The sequence below is a fragment of the Pseudonaja textilis genome, chromosome 2, assembly GCF_049901715.1.
Source record: "Pseudonaja textilis isolate UNSWEBS1 chromosome 2, rPseTex1.2, whole genome shotgun sequence".
NCBI lineage: Eukaryota > Metazoa > Chordata > Lepidosauria > Squamata > Elapidae > Pseudonaja > Pseudonaja textilis.
Genome location: NC_141991.1, coordinates 160,661,411 through 160,680,353, shown reverse-complemented (window position 1 = coordinate 160,680,353; position 18,943 = coordinate 160,661,411). Strand labels below are relative to the sequence as shown.

Sequence of the window (18,943 nt, the reverse complement as noted above, 5' to 3'; positions counted from 1 at the left end):
TGGATATGTTCTTGTTCAGACTTTGAATAAATTAAAATGTCGTCCAAATAAACCCAAACTCCTCTATATAAATGTTCATACAACAAGTCGTTTATCAGCTGCATAAATACAGCTGAGCCCCTTGCAATCCGAACGGCATCACCTTATAACAATAACTACCCAATGGACAATTAAAAGTAGTCTTCCATTCATCTCCTTCACTAATTCATACTCGATAATACGCTTCTCGTAGATCAAGTTTTGTAAATATGCGACCTTGTGCTGAGGTGGTAAGTAGGTCTTTCATTAATGGTAATGGATATAACAGTTCTGCACAGATGGCATTTAACCCTTGATAGTCTACACATAAACATAAGCTGCCATCTTTTTTTTCATGGAATAACATAGGTGCTGCCACATGTGATCTACTTGGAGTGATGAAACCCCTTTTTAAATTTTTTTCGATATATTTTCTCATTTCTACTAATTCTTTGTGGGACATGGAGTACATTCATGACTTAGGTAAAGGTGCACCTGGGATCAACTCTATATGGCACAATCTGTCGAGCGGTGTGGTGGTAAACAATCAGTGCCATCTTCTTCGAACACCTTGGCCAAATCTTTATATTCATAAGGGTAGGGTTGTATGGTTGATAATTCCTTTATCAATGCATGTTCAGGAGCCCGCTGTGCTCCATGATGACTAGGTGGATGAGGGCCAACTGCTAGCGTCAATTTCTGATACCCTCCTTCCCATTTTATAGTTGGTATACTTATCAAGGCAAGCTAAACCCAAGATTACTGCTTCACTCATGTGAGGAACCACCACAAAAGAAATCCACTCCCAGTGTTCACCCATCACCATTTTAAGATATTCAGTTCTTTGGGTGGCTGGAACCCCACCTAATATGAACCCGTCCACCTGTTCAAATTTAATGGGTACATCCAATTTGATGATGTTTAAACTTAGTTTGTCCACCACCCCTTTAGTTATCAAACATCTCGTGCACCCAGAATCAATTAGTGCCCCCACCTTGATTCCTTGTTCAGTCCACTTATTCCATAGAAAAACAGGCAAGATAAAAGGATGGATTGATTTACTCACCATCAGATCATCAGGTATACCACCTTTTAAATCACAGTCGGCTGGAACTGTAGTCGGTATACTGGAACTGTTATCCTCATTGTGATCCTCCGGTGATTTGCTTCTAACACCCCTCACTTTCTCCTGTCCATGCCAATCACTCCTAGTTGATCTGGTTCAGGCACTCTCTAGACCGAGCCGAGGCATTCTCTCTAATGTCAAAGTGGGTATAGGGCATGCTACAGCTTTATGCCCCGGTTTATTATATCGGAAACATTTCATTATTCCTCTACCACTTGGATTAATCGCCCCTTCAGTCTGGGGTTTTGTTACTGGATCCATAGTTTTACATGTTTGGACATCACTTTCAAGTTTAGGTTTCAAGCGTTGGAGTCCATCATCTAATTCTATTGATACCTGATACCATTCGGTGAGCCTAACATGCGAGCCCCTGTACAGACAGACTTGATGCAACTTAGGGTCCAGACCTTCTTGAAATAGATGTATCAATAGACTTTCAGGTAATAACAGTAGTTTGCTAATCACCTTCGAAATTCATTGACATATTCTCTGACCATTCTTCCTTTCTGTTTTATGGCCAGAAGATCTTCTTTGGCTCATTTATCAGCTGTTGTGTCCTTGAATCTAGTTCGTAAGGTGGCCAAAAATTGCCCTATATCTCCTTACTCCTCTGCCCTGGTACAAAACAAATCGGCTGCCCATTCGTATGCCTCCCCCACCAATATTCCAGTGATTGCAATAATCATTGACCAAGTGGAAGGATAACATTGACCATATAAGTCAAAATGATTCAATACCTGACCCAGAAATACAGCTACTTTTTGTGCAGACCCATCAAAGTAGCAGTCAGGGGAGGTGGTCCCCATCTTCCTGGTGCCTGCCCTCCCCATACTCCGGATCTCATCTTTCTATAGAGCCAGATCTTATGGAATAACTTTTGGATCCCACACTTCTCTCATCTAATCCTCTAGTATGCAAATCTGACTGTTCCAAGCCTCTTCCTACGTCAGATTCCCTGAATCCCATTGATTTTGGTGTGCCCAAAGAACTGCTATCAGGAGTTAAGGCTTGTTTACGACCCAAAGAGCCTCTATCTATGGGCCCTGGCAATGTCATCTCTCTGAACTGCTGATGTAAAAGTTCCAATGTGTCACTATGTGGAACCATCCACTGGCTGTCTTCTGCTCCAGGCCACCATTTCACTTTCCAGTTCAATGTTTGTTCCATTTGGGGCAGCCCTTTTGGAGCGTAACTCCATTCACTCAAATGCACTTTTGGCCGCATGGCTGGCTGCGCTGCTGGCGGAATATCCTCCATCTTCTCCCTAATATCCTCATGGTTCTGTCTCTGCTCACCTCTCTCTTCAACTTCCTCACAAGCCTCTTCCTCCAAAAAATCAGGGTCTTTACTTTCTGCCATGATGATTCACCAATGGAGTAAATAGTAAGGGTCAGCACTGGCTTTCGGTCAGCTCTTACGAGAGGTCACTGAAACTGGTTCAATAAAACACTTTACTCACAGTCTTAATGCAGCAATGTGCGTTTATTTTGGCTTCCTCCACCAGCAGAAACAAACGGAAAGTTCTAGTAAAGCCAGCGCTGAGATCGTCTGCCTCTCAGCGCTGTTTATATTTCCCATTCACACACACCCATTAATTAGCTAACATCCGCCCTTAGCAAAACACCCAACATCCATCTATAGCAATCTCATGCGCTACCAGCCAACCCCCCAAATAACACCTTCCCCCTCCCTGAGTGTCGTCTGTCCAACCCAATCCACCCGATATCCCCTACATGAAATGCTGACCAGACAAAACAATATCCCGAAGTATTTCCCGGCTGGTAAAGGAGAAGAGTGGGAGACATTGTGCTTAGAGCTTTGCAAAATGCCGAACAGCTGATAAGGCACTTTCCCAGCTGGTCGCAGCGAAGTGGGGAGAGGCGGTTGAGCCTGGCTTTGTCAGCTGTCATCGACTTGGGACCTTCAAGGTAGACAGCTCTCCCCCAACCATAACGACATGTCGGGCTTCATTCCGTCGGCAGCATTGTTGAAGCACGACACAGTCTGGCTAAGATCTTGGCTGCAGATGAGGATAAGCATGTGATAAGGGCCTTGGACCAGTTTTTGCCTATGTGGATTCTGTGATTGCAGATCCTGTAGAGCTCCCTGATTTATAGAGCAGCTCTGGGAAATGAAACAATGCAGGAGGTGCCTAGAATGTAGCTGGAGGAAGACCAGGAGTGAAGCTAACCAAACACAGGTGAGAGCCTTTGTTAGCACTTACCTTGGGTGATATATTCATCCTAGCCCTTCTGGATGTCTCAGCAGCTTTTGAAAACATTAGCTATGGCAGGGGTCTCCAACCTTGGCCATTTTAAGACTTGTGGACTTCAACTCCCAGAAGTCCACAAGTCTTAAAGTGGCCAAGGTTGGAGACCCCTGAGCTATGATATCCTTTTATACCTGTACAAGACATTGAGAATGAAGATACTTTTCTCTTTGTTGTTTCCATTATGCCACATTCCATTATGGCACATGGCAGTCTTCACATGGCATTTGTTATGGTCTCATAAGGTCATTGTCCTTAAGCTGCCAAGTCATTTTTTTCTGGAATTTCATTGAATTTGGGATTGGCTCCTTTCTCTGTTGTAGAAACTCTGGTTTCTCCCAACCTCCTGCTGTTGAAATCCTTCTAGTCAGAGGTGGTATTCAGCAGGTTCTGACCAGTTCTGGAGAACTGGTAGCGGAAATTTTGAGTAGTTCAGAGAACCAGCAAATACCATGTCTGACTGGCCCCGCCCCATCTATTCTCTGCCTTCCGAGTCCCAGCTGATCAGTTAGGTCTTCTTTTGTTGCCCTGCACAGGAGAACGGAGCTGGAAAGCAGGTTAGTGGTGTGGGGAGGGAATGGGGATTTTACAGTATCCTTCCCCTGCCACACCAAGCCACACGCACCAAGCCACACCATGCCCACCAAGTCACACCACACCCACCAAGCCATGCCCTCAGAACTGGCAATAAAAATTTTTGAATCCCACCATTGCTTCTAGTAGATTTTGTAGCAAGCCTGGGCTTAATCCCACTAGCTGATCCTGCTAAACTCTTATAACTATGGTATAATGTTGTGAATGAACAATAACTCCACAGTTAATCCTCGCCTGAAAGCAACCTGATTGATTTGGTGCAATTGGTTGCCAAAAGATAATTAATTTCTAGAGCAGCATTTCTTGAGTTTGGCAGCCTGAAGATGTTTGGACTTCAACTCCCAGAATTCTCCAGCCAACTAATTTGTTGGTCCACACATTTTCAAGCTGCTGAAGTTTAAAAAAACAACAACCTGCTCTTAATAGAATAGAGTAGAGTAGAGTAGAGTAGAGTAGAGTAGAGTAGAGTAGAGTAGAGTAGAGTAGAGTAGCATAGCATAGCATAGCATAGAATAGAATAGAATAGAATTCTTTATTAGCCAAGTGTGATTGGACACACAAGGAATTTATCTTTGGTGCATATGCTCTCAATGTACATAAGAAAAAATAAAATACATGCATCAAAAATCCTAAGATACAATATTTAGTGATAGTCATAGGTTACTATAAGCAATCAAATCATACATAGGTTATTAATACGCAATCAAAACATACTAGGAAAACAAATAAAACAATATAAATTGTAAAGATACATGGTTATAGTCATAAGTGGGAAGAGTTGGGTAATAGGAAGGATGAGAAGAATAATAGTAATACAGTCTTACTAAGTAATTTGACAGTGTTGTGGGAGTTATTCAAGTAAAAGTAGGGTTGCCAACTACTCAGTCTGCAAAAACTGGCAGTTGGACTTCTTTCCTAGCATGGAGATCTGCCCCCCAGATGACATTCACATTGATGTCACAGCAGCAGGAATCAATTACAAATACTAGCACATCAACAGCAGGCTGTAGCTGGAAGCAGCAGGGTAGACAATTGAGGGAAACCTGGTGGAATGATGTGGCTGAAGGCTAACATTATGCAAATACGAAGAAATATTAAATGGACTGGCTAAACTATTGCAGAAAAAATATTTGGCTTTGCAACTACAGATATCAGTTGGTTGAGTTGGTTTCATGTTTAAATGAAAAAAAAAACAACAACAGCCCCAGAGCAGATACATAGAATATTTTTTTGTGTAGTGTTATGGCTTTCCATATGAGGCCCCATTTTTGTTCCCAGCAATACATGACTCACTTGCAATCATATTATTATTGTGCAATGACTCATCCTGCTTTCTTACATAGCCAAGTATGCATAATAAGAAGTGGTGGCAACATAACATTTACTGGAGTCAAATTTGGCTAAGTGAACTCCTTCCACTGATTTGTGGCAGTTTGCTAATTTGCTTTGACCCAGAACTATAGGAAGGTGTGACTTCCATTTTTTTATGCCTTCTGTTACATAAGGGAGCGCTGTTGATTCACTATTGGAGATCTTGTAAACATTAAAAAAAAACCTGATGGCGCAGTGGTTAAAATGAGTATTGCAGGTTAATTCACTTCTCACAGCCTGGAGTTCGATTCTGACAGGCTCAAGGTTGACTCAAGGCCTTCCATCCTTCTGATGTCAGTAAAACAAGAACCCAGACTGTTGGAGGCAATATGCTGACTCTGTAAATTACTTAGAGCGTGCTTTAAAGCACTATGGAGTGGTATATAAGTCTAAATGTGATTGCTATAGCTATAAAAATAAACCAAGATTTCACATTCTTAGGGTTTTTCCTCTTTCTCCTTTAATCTCCACAGGGCCGAGGGGACTGCAAGCAAAAGCTGAAAATTAGTCTCTCACGATGGGTGAAATAGAGCAGATGAAGCAGGAGGCTGAGCAGCTGAAGAAGCAGATTGAGGTAATGCTGAGAACAAGAGGGAAATGGCTGAGATAGGACCGTTTTCCACCACTTTAAGTAAGGATAAAGGCTGACCTATGAAACCCACATTCATATTTCATCTATAACATCATAAGCAATCTCCTCAGCCTCAGCTCACTATCTGCAACACGGAGGATGGTGTTGTGGAGCGGCGGAATAACCTGAGGCAAACACGGAGTGAACTTCAGCTTTTACTTTATTGCAGCAATAAAGGGTTGCCGTGGCTGCCACGCTAACAAGGTAGCCAGCCGGCAGACAACAGCTGATGCCGTTTGACAGCTCACTTTTATAGCTGGCTGTCAAATGGCATCAGCCAATAGGAATGGTCTGTTTTCCCACTGGAAACACAGACCGGAGTGAAGACTTCAGCTCAGTCTTTTCCGAACGCCACACTCCTTTCCCCCAGAATGGAGCATGCGTAGTCCTTCAGATAACTCGGGCACTTGCGCAGGCGGGCAGATCTTCTAAGTCCTGATGAAGCTGCTGCTGGAAGAAACTTTTCTGCTTGCTGGGCAACCTCTGGTGCCGTCGAAGCTGGCGTCTCGGCTTCAGGCGTTTCTGGGTGAGGGACAGATGGCTGTTCAGGTAGGCTTGCATTCCTGTCGGATCCGAGGGAAGTTTCTTTGGGTGGTGGCGGTTTCTCTGTTGCAGAAACGTCTTGAGGGCCATCTGCAGACGCACTCCAATGCCTTCTAAGCTGATTGATACGGCGGTGCCAGATGCCCCCATCTTGCAGTTGGACCCTGTAAGACTTAGGACCAGTTACCGCCACAATTTGCCCAGGCATCCACAAAGGGTGTCCCGCATAGTTCTGGGCATAGACCTGGTCATTCTCAGCGAACTCCCTTGCCTGGCTTTTTGACCCTAGGGGTGTGACTGGGGCATAATGCGGATGGAGTCTGTCTAGGGTGGTCCTCAGATGTCTACCCATGAGAAGTTCAGCCGGAGACCTATTAGTGATGGCACAGGGAGTTGTATGCTGGGTCAGAAGATACTAAGTGAGCCTAGAGTGCCAATCTATAGGCCCAAACCTTGCCAGGGCCTCCTTAACTGATCTGACTGCCCTTTCAGCCAGGTCATTACTGGCAGGATGAAAAGGAGCTGTAAGTGCGTGCCTTATTCCTAGGTTGGCTAGGAAGATCTCAAACTCACAGGAAGTAAACTGGGGGCCGTTATCAGACACGATGGTGTCAGGGAGGCCATGGGTAGCGAATATCCTTGATAGAGCCTTAGTGACAGCTTCTGAAGTTGTGGTGGTCATCAAGGTCAGTTCTACCCATTTAGAAAAAGAATTAACCATAACCAGGAATGTACGCCCATGAACAGGGCCAGCCAGATCAATATGCACCCAGGACCAAGGGGCCACAGAATCTTCCCACCTGCCTGGAGTGGATGTGGTTGGAGCAGGTCTCATAGTTTGGCATGGCTGACAAGCGTTCACTCGACTTGTAATCTGAGCATCCATGTCTGGCCACCATACATAACTGCGAGCCAGGGCCTTCATCCTGATAATGCCGGGATGGCCCTCATGCAGGACCTTTAAAACTGAGTCTTGCAACTTAGAAGGGATAACTACCCTCGTTCCCCAAAGTAAACAGCCTTGCAAAGAAGATAGTTCTTGCTGGTGAATTTTGAAAGGCATGAATTCGGGGGCATAAGGAATTCCTGGGCACCCCCTTCCCACTCAGTCAAGAACTTGGGCAATTACCTTGTCCCTGGAAGAGTGGGCAGCGATATCGAGGGCTGTGATGGGGAGCTTGAGATCGTTGATCTGGAAAACAGCATTAGTTGGTGCAGGATCCTCCACAGGAACAGGTAGGGGGCAGCGACTAAGAGCATCAGCGTGGCATAGACTCTTGCCAGGTCAATGAACCAGTGTATAGGAATAGGCAGCCAGAAATAAGGTCCACCTGGTCATTCTTGGAGACAAAATCTGAGGAGTTTGTCTTTTGCCAGACAGAAGGCCTAACAGAGGCTTGTGATACGTGATCAACTCAAAATAGTGCCCATATAGAAACTCATGGAATTTTTTGACAGAAGCAACTGCAGCCAAAGCCTCCTTGTCAATTTGGCTGTAGTTGCACTTAGCTGGGGAAAAAGGTTCTGGAGAAAAAGCCAATGGGTGCCTCAGAACCATTAGGCAGTCTATGACTTAAAACAGCACCTATGCCGAAAGGAGAAGCATCTGCTGCTAAAACTAAAGGTAAATGTTCATTAAATTGTATCAGGACAGCATTGAATGTAAGTAATGATTTGACAGCATGGAAGGCATGGGCTTCCCTAGGTCCCCAGTGCCAGGAGGATTGCTTGTCCAAGAGTCTGTGCAGAGGCTCTGCAATGGAAGCTTTATGAGGCAAAAATGAAGCGTAAAAGTTAAGAAGTCCTAAAAAGGCCTGGAGCTCAGTTTTGTTAGTTGGCGTGGGTGCCTCATGAATAGCCCTTACTTGGGATTCGATTGAGTGAATACCAGAGGTGTCAATTCTGTATCCCAAAAATTCTATCTGTGGGGTGGCAATTGTGCTCTTCTTTTTCTTTAACTTAAGACCATGCTGTCTGAAACGATTGAGGACTCCTCTGACTCTTTGCAGTAACTGAGGCTTGTCAGGGGCAGATATTAAAATGTCATCAAAATACAGAATTACGCCTGGTAATCCTTGAAGAAGTCTTTCCATTAAGGATTGGAAAATTCCTGGGGCTACACTTACGCCAAATTGGAGGCGCCTACATTTGAAAGCGCCCCTGTGCATTACAATAGTTCGTAGTTCAGCGGCTGTGTCATCAACAGGGAACTGTTGATAGGCCTGTGACATGTCTAATTTAGCGAAAATGGTTCCTGGCTCAAAAGAATGTAGTAGGTACTGGATAACAGGGACTGGATAGGTGCTGATTTGTAAATATTTGTTCAATGACGTCTTGTAATCCATGCAGATTCTTACGCTCCTGTCTTTCTTCAGGGGTGTCACTATTGGGGTTTCCCATTTTGCGAAGTCCACAGGCTCTAATACACCTTGTTTAAATAATTTGTCAAGCTCCATGTCTAATTTGGGGCAGATTGCAAAAGGTACCCTTCGAGGCTTTAAATCAGGCTTGTCCAACCCGCGGCCCACGGGCCACATGCGGCCCAGGTCGCCTCTTAATGCGGCCCAGTGCCCACCCCAACCATGGTGCCACAGCCAGCGAGGAGGAGGAGGAGAGGCAGGGGCGAGGCGAGCGCCAGGCCAAGCAGCAAGAGAAAAGACGGGCGCCGTCAGAGCGCCACCTCCTGCTGTTACCGCCACCGCTTCTGCCCCTGCCACCGCTGCTGCTTCTGCCCCCGCCACCGCTGCTGCCCCCGCCGCCGCTGCTTCTGCCCCGCCGCCACCCCCGCTGCTTCTGCCCCCGCTGCCACCCCCGCCGCTTCTGCCCCGCCGCCACCCCTGCCGCTTCTGCCCCCACCGCCACCCCCACCGCTTCTGCCCTGCCACTGCTGCTACTTCTGCCCCCACCGCTGCTGCTGCCCCCGCCGCCGCTTCTTCTCTCGCCGCCACCCCCGCCGCTTCTGCCCCCGCCGCCACCGCTTCTTCTCCCACCACCGCTGCTGCTTCTGCCCCTGCCACCGCTGGCCCCGCGGCGGGGGAAGAAGCAGTGGCGGTGGCGGGGGAAGAAGCGGCGGCGGGGGTGGTGGTGGGGGCAGAAACGGCGGCAGCAGAAGCAGCAGTGGTGGCGGGGAAGAAGCGGCAGCGGCGGCAGTAGCGGCGGCGGGGGCAGCGGCGGCGGGGCAGAAGCAGCAGCGGTGGCGGGGAAGAAGCGGCGCAGCGGGGGCAGAAGTGGTGGCAGTGGCGGGGCAGAAGCGGCAGCAGGGCAGAAGCAGCAGTGGTGGCGGGGCAGAAGCGGCGGGGGCAGTGGCGCGGGGGCAGAAGCAGAAGCGGTGGCGGGGAAGAAGCGGCGCGGCGGTGGCAGAAGCGGTGGTGGTGGCGGGGGCAGAAGTGGTGGCGGGGGCAGGGGCGGCGGGGCAGAAGCAGCAGCGGTGGCAGGGCAGAAGCGGCGGGGGCAGCGGCGGGGCAGAAGCCTTCCCCGCTGCTGCTTCTGCCCCCGCCGCTGCTGCTGCTGCTTCTGCCTTCCAGTCCTGCCTCATCCAGCCGGGCTATTTGCAGGAGGAGAGGTAGGTGTGAGGCAGGCGAGCTTTCTCCCCCTCCTCCCCCCGCAAAATTTGGCCAGAAAATAAACTGTGATAAAAAAACTGATAAAAAACCGTGATAAAAAACAAATAAATTTTAATAAATAATTAATAATGAATAATAAAAACATCTCACTAACTTTATTTCCAAATAAATTTAATATGTTAACTATGTTTTCTATGGTTTTTTGGAATGATCGGGTATCGTTACTGTTATTTTATTTTATGTGCGGCCCAAACCAAAATTTCATCTTCTAATGTGGCTCAGGGAAGGTGAAAGGTTGGACACCCCTGCTTTAAATGGATTGTTACTGCCTGAGGGTCCAAGTTGAAAGATATTGGGATTCCTGAATAACAGCCCAGCCCCTCGCTGAACACATCAGCATAGTCATTAAACAAGGTGTCCACTTCAGCATTTGTAATAGAGTGGATTCCGCTTATATGGAGGCCAAGGGCAGGGAACCAGTCTAACCCCAACAGGCTAGGGAGTGCACCATCCACTACTACTAAAGGCAAGTGACCTTTAAAATTTTGAAATTGTACAAAAAACTTGCCTTTTCCAATGACTGGGATGGTTCTGCCTTGGTAGTCGCGTAGGGTTAACTGGCAGCCACAAAGCTTCTTCTTAGCCATTCTGGGAAGTAGTTGTTTCAAGGGGCTCCATGAGATGATGGACAGTGCTGAGCCTGTGTCAACCTCCATCCTGCAAGGTTTCCCTTCTATAGAAACAAAAACACTAATTTTGTTAGAGCCTTTGTTAGTCAGCTTGGCTTGATAGCAGGTAAAACAGTCTTCAACTTGTTTTTGGAAATGTTGGGTTGTCTGAGGCTTTGGGGCAAAAGTCTTTCCTGCTTGACAGACCCTGGCTAAATTATCCTTCCTTTGGCATTTTAGACAAATGGCATTCCTGAACTTGCAGGATGCCCTGAGGTGGTTTCCCCCACAGCTTAGACAAATGGGCTGATGCCGTGGAAGTAGATTGGGGTTTGGCCTGTTTTCCCCTTGACTGGTTTTTTGCTGCCTGAGGTGATTTACATCATTAGCCTCTTCATAGCCTTCTTCTGAGGAGGCTTCATCGTAATGGATGGCTGAGCTGCCCTGGCTAATTGGATTTCCCTGAATTTCTGCTGCTGAAAGTGCTGATAGTTCAGCAGCTTGAGACTCTTCAATTGCTAATTTAAGGGTTAAATCCCCTTTAGCCAACAGACGCCTTTGTAGCCTTAAATACCTGACTCCACAAACTAGTTGGTCTAATAACATGTCTTCCAGATAGTCTCTAAACCCACAATGCAAGGCAGCTGTTCATAGGGCAGCCATGTACCCACTAATAGTATCTCCCTCAGCTTCAATCCATCTCCTAAAAGCATGATGCCTGGCAATTTGGGATGGCTTAGGGGAATAGTGGTTGGAAAGAATTTCCTGCAATTCTTCCCATGGAACAGTCTTAATTGAATGTGGAGCCAATAATGCCATAGCAGTGTCAAACACTGTGGTTCTGCAAAAATTTAAAAAATAGGATCCTATGGTCGGAAATGTCAGCAAGGTCTATGGCATCTAGGAAACAGTCAAATCGGTTTCTGTAGGACTCCCATGTTTCCGCTGTCGGTCTGAAAGGCAGGAATGCAGGGTTCGAAGTCATCTAGACTCAGCGGTGCCGGATCTTTCAAGGAAAGTTGAAATTCGCGCTCACGAATAGTGACAGTAGCTCTGAAAGTGACATTCAGCTCGGTAGTGACTTCGGCTCTTTTTGTAGTGACTTCGCTCAGCGATTCTTTGCCCGGTTGCCTCTTATAGATATCCCGTCCTCGTCGCCAGTGTTGTGGAGCGGCGGAATAACCTGAGGCAAACACGGAGTGAACGTCAACTTTTACTTTATTGCAGCAATAAAGGGTTGCCGCAGATGCCGCGCTAACAAGGTAGTCAGCCAGCAGACAACAGCTGATGCCCTTTGACAGCTCCCTTTTATAGCCGGCTGTCAAATGGCATCAGCCAATAGGAACGGTCCGTGTTCCCGCTGGAAAGACGGACCAGAGTGAAGACTTCAGCTCAGTCTTTTCCGAACGCCACAGATGGTATCTCACACAATTATTTTAAAGATTACAGCTCAGATAATGCACGTTAGTCAGTGTTAGATAAGTTTAAACCTGTAAGCACCATATTCCTGAAAATGCCATTGGGACCTTCCAGCCTCATTGCTGTGGTTAATCAGGTGGTTCTTATTTTTTTTTTTTTTTTTTTTTAGCCAATTTGCTCTAGTGGTGAAGGTGGTGATCTAGAAAATGGGAAGCTGTGAGTTCTAGGCCCACTTTAGGCATGAAAGCGTGCTGAGTGACTCTAACAGATTTAACAGATAATCAGAGTTGAAGGGACCTTATAGGTCATCTAGTTCAACCCCCTGCCCAAGCAGAAGACGCTACAGCATTTCTAACAAATGGCAGTCCAATTTATATGAACTGTTGTAAGTTGAGGACAGCCTGTATTGTTTCAATTTACATTTGACTCTATCTGCACACACCTAAGATGTCTGCAGCTTTACATTGCTTAAGTGCTTTGCAACTACAAAAAGAGAGAAACTGACAGAATCCTGGATTTGTAAAACCCAAGTGGATCCTAATCTTCAACCAGTCCAGAAGCTAATTCAAGACTTTTGTCCAATTACATCTTTTTTTTGGCCTAATCTTCATCACAGGGCTGTTATGAAAACAACTCATTTTACCTACTTAGGAAGAAAAATGGTGAAAAAATACAGAGTTTGGCAACAAGTGGATTGTTATCGATTGTTTTTCAAAGAAAATTGAAATGTTGGTTATTGAAGGGCAATTTCATCATACAGGAGCCACAATCTGGGAAGTGTTCTTTGCTATACTTTTCACTCCAAAGTCTAGTTAATGCTGCCCCGCCCCACCACCCCATATTTGGGATTGATTGTGATCTTTGATCTCATCATGTTATTTCTTTTTTGGGAGCAGACTTGATATTTTTGACTTTGTTCTGGCTTATTTGAAATCACAACCAAATGATACTTTTTTTTTTTTTTTTACTACAGACAGGCCATGTTTTCACTCTCAGGAATATTGTTTCATCCCACTCTTTCACTCTTTGGCCCAATTCATTATTTTCTCCTTGTACCCAGGATACCATTCCTGCAGCTGGTCTATTCCTGCAATATGTAGTTTAGAACTTAGCTTCTTCCAGCCAAGGTAGCCATATGAATCTATCGTCATGATTACTTGGACATGTGCACAGCAATACAATTGCCATATACTCTCATGTAACTTTAACAATTCACATGGACTTTTAAAAGACAAAGGAATGATGGCCAAGCAGCTAGGAAGCTGTGGGAACATTTCAGTACTTCTCAAATCTTATTTGTAAACCACCAGATAAATGCATGTCAATATAAGTATAAAATACTGAAAAACATGGGTGGGGGTGGGGGGAAGAGAAAACAATTGCTTGTATTTTGTTTTTGTAGGGATTTGGATTGAGGGAATTTTGTTACTCCAAGTCACCAGTTGCATTACATTCTTTCTGCTCTCCTATTGGTCAGCTGGAAGGGGAAAAAGCCTGAATTCTGTTTGAGTGAAGGGTGTTCTCTGCTCTTAAAGGCTGAGATAAATGAAGATGGTCACAGATTAGTTTGAAACTGCTTCATAAAGGATAGCAGGTAGAAATGCTGGGGGTATAAAAATTTCATCTCTTGCCTTTTTTCTTTCAGGAAGCTCGAAAAGCTTGTGCTGATACTACACTTGCTCAGGTAGGAAATGCTAACAGTATATTACTCTGTTTAAATCAAGTTTGCCTAAATGGTTATGTCTAACACAAGTTCAAGAGAACTGCAGGTTCAGCAACTGACTTGATACAGCCCATTAGTGAAAACCTTTAGAATAAGAGTTAAATTTCTTCTTCTCTGTATAGCTTGTTGCTGACATGGAAGTGGTTGGGCGCATACAGCTGCGGACACGGAGAACTCTGCGTGGACATCTGGCCAAGATCTATGCTTGTCACTGGTCCACAGATTCCAAGTAAGTAATGGTATATAGCAGTGTTTCTCAGCTTTGACAAATTTAAGTTGTATGGACTTCAGCCCCAGAGTTGCTACCTTATTCCATTGAGTCCCTTCCCAGTGAACCAGCTCAGCTACTCAAACAAATTAGCTCACCAAAGGCTCTTATTATCTGTGCTAGAAAGCACCAATGCCTCTATAATAAGTTCCTGTCTAACTGTGTGTAAAATATACATCATACATTTCATGAAGTCTATACTGAAAATGTAAATTGGTTATCATACAATAGAAATAGCAGCAAAATGAATAATTCTGTATTCTGAACTATACATGTAAACACACACACACACACACACACACACACACACACACCGGTCACACTTCTACCTTCCCATCCGTTGACTATGAATTCTTTGCTGTAAGATGGAGAACAAACTTTACTATAAGATGGCGAACAAAATTACCTTGAAGATGCATCGTATGAGAAGGTTGTGGGGTGGAGAGGTAGACTTGATGCAGTTTAACCTTTAGATCCCAATGATAACATCTTTCTTCTCTTATAGACTTCTGGTCAGTGCTTCACAAGATGGAAAACTCATTGTATGGGATACTTATACAACTAACAAGGTAGGAGATACATCAGCAAATAGATGATATGTCCACAATCTGTTCGCAAGCAATGCTAGGAATGAAAAGTGACTGCTAGCATTTTGCCTCTGAGTCTACTTTCTAGAATCTGGACTATTCCTATTATAGCTGTTGCTTTTCTCATCTCTGACCAAGGAGCTAATGGTGGATTTCTGTCCTACTCTTTAATTGCAGGTTCATGCCATCCCTCTCAAGTCTTCTTGGGTCATGACGTGTGCCTATGCTCCATCAGGGAATTTTGTGGCCTGTGGAGGACTTGATAATATGTGCTCCATCTATAACCTCAAGAGTCGTGAAGGAAATGTGAAAGTGAACAGGGAGCTCGTAGCTCATGCAGGTGATCTTTTGCTCTAAGTCTTGGTGAAGCTGTAGCTACAATCCATGGGGGAAAAAAAAGGAAAGCAAAATATTATATTGCAACAGGAATGGTTGAGAAACTCTACAACTTCCATTTAAAACATGGTTTTGTAGCTCTCCAGATGAGGAATAAAAAAGAATTTGAGAATTTATACATTGTTGCCCCAACAATGAAAAGTTGGTTGCAAGCTTATGGAATTACATCTGAATTAACATCTCAGAAGCCAGAGACTGCTCCGGATAGGGTGTCTGATGGTTCCATGTGACCAGCAGAAGCAGGATAAAAGATAATAATTTAAATATAAATAGTATAATTTTATAGAATGAAAAATTCTCATTTTTTTCAGCCACATAATTAAATTACAGTGTGCTGCAAAATCCAGCTTCTGTTGATAAAAAACAAAAACAAAATATCTCTGGAAGAAAATGTGCCCTGTATAAGTCTTAGCCTCTTTCTTGCCTTCAACAACATTCCTTACTCCTGCTCTGCAGGCTATCTCTCCTGCTGCCGATTCCTGGATGACAATAATATTGTAACTAGCTCTGGGGACACCACTTGGTGAGTACTTCTGTTTACGGTGTATGAACTGGCCAGCAAGCAACCATATGGGTATCCTTATTTATTTAGCAATAGCAATGTCATTTAGACTTATATACAGCACTTATATTTGCACAGTTTACAATGTCAGCATATTGCCCTCAACTATCTGGATCCTCATTTTACCGACCTCAGAATGGAATCAACCTTGAGCCCCGTCAGGATTGAACTCTAGGAAGTTGGCAAAGTGTGCCTATAATACTGCATTCTAACCACTGTGCCACCAGGGCTCCTACCTATTTTTTACTTTTATTACTTAACTCAGCTAACTGCTACTATGCCTTAAATCTAGGTTTAATACTCTAACCCATGGGTGTCAAACTTGCCATGTCATGTTGCCGTCATGTGACATTTTGTGATGTTTTTCCCATTCACGGAGTTGGGGTGAGCAGGGCCTGTGTGTGACGCATCCGGCCCATGGGGGAACAGTTTGATACCCCTGCCTCACCTATCCCACCCTTCTCTTAAATTGGAGGTCTTCAGATATGTTCTATTCCCACAATTCTCAACCAGGATGAGGTGGCCAGTCTGAATTAGAGAAAGCTAAGGGAGGACCAAAAATCAATTTTGTTCCAAAATGTTAAGACTCTGCTGGTGGCAGTTCCTTGCCTCACCCAAATTCTTCCTTTGAAGGGTATTGTAGCTGCTGCTTTCTTTTTTCTTTTTTAAAGTATTGTTTGCATAATCATTGCATGATGATTTCATCTCTACTTGGTTCTAAGGAATCAATGGGAATAGCTGTTTTCATCAAATTCTGACAGCAGACTCTGCCACTGCTATTTCCTTTTTATGTCATCCCCTAGAAGAATCTGTCAAGCATAGACACCCAACCTAGGCCCCATTTGTGAAAGCCAATAAAGAAAAAAAGTCTGCTGAATTTTGCTGCATGAAGAGGAAAAACCGGTGAAGAATGTTTAGCTCCGCTAGCTTCCACAATCTATTAAGTTATTCTGCCTCTCAGTCACTCATTCCCATTTGGCACAGTTTTGGGTTGCTCTTCCAAAGGGGTAGAAGTGATTAAGAGATCTTTGGCTGAATCTAACTTTAAATCAAAATGTCCAAACTGCATAACGAGAGGACCCTTTAGCAATTAGGAGGCTGTTCACATATTTAAATGTGGGAAAAATAGAAGAGGGAAGATATGCTGGATATGTTTGCGGTCTTGAATTATTTGTAAAAATAATAAAAGCAGGATACAAATGAATGAATGAAAGAATGAATGAATATCCTACTTTATGTATTATTCACCCTGAGTTTGTAGCAATTTTATTGTTAGATTACTTTTGAATACAGCTGCCCAGATCTGTAAGTATTCCATGCCTGTACCAAATATGAAGATGATCGAAATAGCTACTCAGTTCAGCCTAAGCAACTTCTTCTTCCTCTTCAGCATGCTGTGGGATATTGAAACAGGGCAGACGAAGACCACATTCATAGGACACACTGGGGACTGCATGAGCCTGGCAGTCTCCCCGGACTTCAAGCTTTTCATTTCAGGAGCCTGTGATGCCAGTGCCAAGCTGTGGGACATCCGAGAAGGAGCTTGCCGCCAGACATTTACAGGACATGAATCAGATATCAATGCCATTTCAGTAAGTTTCTGAAACCCTTCCTTGAACTGAGGGTGGAAGTGAGCTGGACCCTGAAACAATGTCAAAGATTAGGGCAGAAATAACCTGCAGAAGACAACAGAAGCAAATGATATCTTTTTCTGTGTGTCTCTGTCTCTGTGTGTATGTCTGTCTCTATTTCTGTCTCTCTCTCTCTCTCTCTCCCCCCACCCCTCACCTAGTTCTTCCCCAGTGGGCAAGCCATTTGCACTGGTTCAGATGATGCCTCCTGTCGCCTCTTTGATCTTCGGGCAGACCAAGAGCTCATCAACTTTGCTCATGAGACCATTATGTGTGGAATTACCTCAATCGCTTTCTCCCGCAGCGGGCGCCTCCTCCTGGCTGGATATGATGATTTCAATTGCAATATCTGGGATAGTCTGAAAGCAGAACGTGTGGGTGAGTCATGGCAACAGTTTTTTTTTATATTCACAGAAAACTGTACACAGAGTAATGCATATCCATTTGGGAACAGGCTTTTTTAAAAAACCAAATCATGACCTAATATAATCTAAAATTAGAAGAATGGGAGACTGAGCAAAATCAAATGTCAGTTTCCCTTATTCGAACATGCAAGTGTTCCTTTTTCCTGACCACTCTTTAATGCACAGCTCAGTTCTAACCAATCTGTTGGTTGTTGGAATGCTGGCATATAGGTTGCATGTTGTTCCTCTCTGAGTTATCAAGAAAGATGAGTTATACTCCACTGCAGATGGATTATCTCTTCATACATCCCTTGTCTGTGTGGAGCCTTTCCTCTAGATAATTGTGCCATCAGAGGGAAGGTGAATGACAAGTGAGGGCCACCTGTGCTACCCAAAATTTGGAACTCTGCTTAGAGATCTGCTGAGTTCAGGCAAAATAATTTTCCTCCAAACTAATTCACTGCCTCTCCCAAAACTGTGGGTCTTGTCTTTTCATCTCATCAATATTGTGGTTCTTAGGGTGTTTTAATATTGTGCTTAAAACATTAAATTATCCACCTTAATCATCACAGCAGATCATGAACCATTATTATTTAAACCTACAGGCCTTCTGTCTGGACACGATAATAGGGTGAGCTGTTTGGGAGTAACTGCAGATGGCATGGCTGCAGCAACTGGCTCTTGGGACAGTTTCCTGAAAGTTTGGAACTGAAGATGCTGTGTGAAAAGAAGAGTGAATTTGGAGAGGCTTTTTCAGATATATCTTTGAGTACCACAATTGACATTTTTATTCTATGCAGATATTGGTTCATACAAACTTACCTCCCTAAGGAGAAGCTCAGGGAAAGAATCCCCACAAGGCAATTCTTCCGATACTCTTTGAAACCATCCCCAAATTCAGAGGTCCATTTCTGTGACTGCCTCCAGATGTGACATCAGCAAGATAACAGTTCCTATTGACCCTACCCAAATTAGAGACTCTCAAGGTCCCTTATTTCCTATCCCTCAACTTCTGATTTTCCATGTTATGATTACCACAGACTTCAGACACATCCAACTATAATTTGTCCTTGGATGTGTCTTCAAGTGGTTTATCACAGGAAAGTATTCTACAATGAACTTTATTCACTTTTCTCTTGGAGAAATATATTAGCTCATTGTTTGTTGCTC

General features: G+C 44.4%; 1 protein-coding gene across 2 annotated transcripts in view; it reads left to right on the top strand.

Annotated features, from left to right (window-relative positions):
• GNB3 (G protein subunit beta 3) overlaps positions 1–18,699 on the top strand; it is a 34,426-nt gene extending 15,727 nt beyond the window's left edge. Inside the window, exons 2-10 of one of the 2 annotated variants that reach the window (XM_026713274.2) lie at positions 5,852–5,952; positions 13,848–13,886; positions 14,048–14,154; positions 14,699–14,762; positions 14,958–15,120; positions 15,633–15,699; positions 17,129–17,330; positions 17,531–17,747; positions 18,379–18,699. In XM_026713274.2, coding sequence (XP_026569059.1) covers positions 5,896–5,952; positions 13,848–13,886; positions 14,048–14,154; positions 14,699–14,762; positions 14,958–15,120; positions 15,633–15,699; positions 17,129–17,330; positions 17,531–17,747; positions 18,379–18,485 — 1,023 coding nt within the window. In that variant the 5' untranslated portion in view covers positions 5,852–5,895 and the 3' untranslated portion in view covers positions 18,486–18,699. The other variant, XM_087923029.1, reaches the window with a different exon arrangement.
• The last annotated feature ends 244 nt before the right edge of the window (positions 18,700–18,943 follow it).